The sequence below is a fragment of the Propithecus coquereli genome, unplaced genomic scaffold, assembly GCF_000956105.1.
Source record: "Propithecus coquereli isolate 6110/MARCELLA unplaced genomic scaffold, Pcoq_1.0 Scaffold56, whole genome shotgun sequence".
In the NCBI taxonomy this organism is placed as follows: Eukaryota; Metazoa; Chordata; class Mammalia; order Primates; family Indriidae; genus Propithecus; species Propithecus coquereli.
In genome coordinates, this window is record NW_012151507.1 from 6,968,999 (window position 1) to 6,970,089 (window position 1,091).

General features: G+C 34.6%; 1 protein-coding gene across 1 annotated transcript in view; it reads right to left on the minus strand.

Annotated features, from left to right (window-relative positions):
* Positions 1–619: 619 nt before the first annotated feature.
* RC3H1 (ring finger and CCCH-type domains 1) overlaps positions 620–1,091 on the minus strand; it is an 81,768-nt gene continuing 81,296 nt past the window's right edge. Inside the window, exon 18 of the mRNA XM_012657724.1 lies at positions 620–1,029. Coding sequence (XP_012513178.1) covers positions 879–1,029 — 151 coding nt within the window. The 3' untranslated portion in view covers positions 620–878. The remainder of the gene's footprint in view (positions 1,030–1,091) is intronic.

The window sequence follows — 1,091 nt, forward strand, 5'->3', positions numbered from 1 at the left end:
TTCACAGCCATGAGTTGAACGCAGGTAATACACCAACTGTGTATTTTCAGTGCTAATTAATAAGTTACAGTTCATTCTCAATCTCCCTTTAAATCTAACTGAACAACTAAACAGTGAAATTGGCTCTCTCATGACATAAAAGAATGCAAAGGATCTTTAATATGGAAATAGGGACTTCAAAAATTAGTAATTATCTCTCTGAAAAGTTGAAAATAAGAAATAAAACCCTCCTAAACAAAAAACATTTTCAATGTCATAAGAAAAACATACCTATCCATGAAGCTCGTGATCCAGAAAGAAAAAAAAATTCCAAATAACAACTCCAGGAAAAGCTGATATGCTGCACATTTTCTAATAACTCAGTCTATTACTGTTTCTTTGTTTCTCAAGCACCAAAGAATTCTCTTTTTGTCTGTTTTAAGTTTATGGGGTGGTGAGAGTTGAACAGGATTGGGGGTAAGGACTGATACACTGGGTATGTAATAATACCGAAATACAAAGAGAAACCTACTTCATTAAGATCATACAATTAATCAAACAGAGTGTATATATAATATCTTCTTTTTTTTTTTAAAGCCCTGGATCCAAGGCGTCCAAAGTTATTAAAATAAAGTTCATTCACAGAACAAAAACAAATTTAATCTGAATTGCTTGCAGATACTGCTAATTTTCTTTTTCTTTAAATTAAAAATATGCATCAATGTGAACTATGTGCAGGGTTTGTTTTTAGTAGTGGTGTCTGTGCACATCGCCTCTGGTGCATTTCCCGGATTTCTCTGACCACTCTTAGAGAGAAAGTTTAGAAGTTATCCATTCTCCTACCCCTATGCCCTATAAATTGATTAGGAGCAGAAGATAAAAGTACAACTCCCCATATTTTAGGGAGCAGAACTGGGAGAAACTCCTGATTTCTGGGAGTCATTGTTATCTCCTCCTCCCTCGGGATCCTCTGATAGGTTCAGAGAGCCGGTCTTGTTTGATAGGAGGCTGATATTCTCTTGTGTCAAGGCTGATCCATTCGGTACATCACTGTTAACATTAAAAAAAAAAAGTAGTTGGAATTTTAATAAAAGAGAGAGAAAATGATTTAT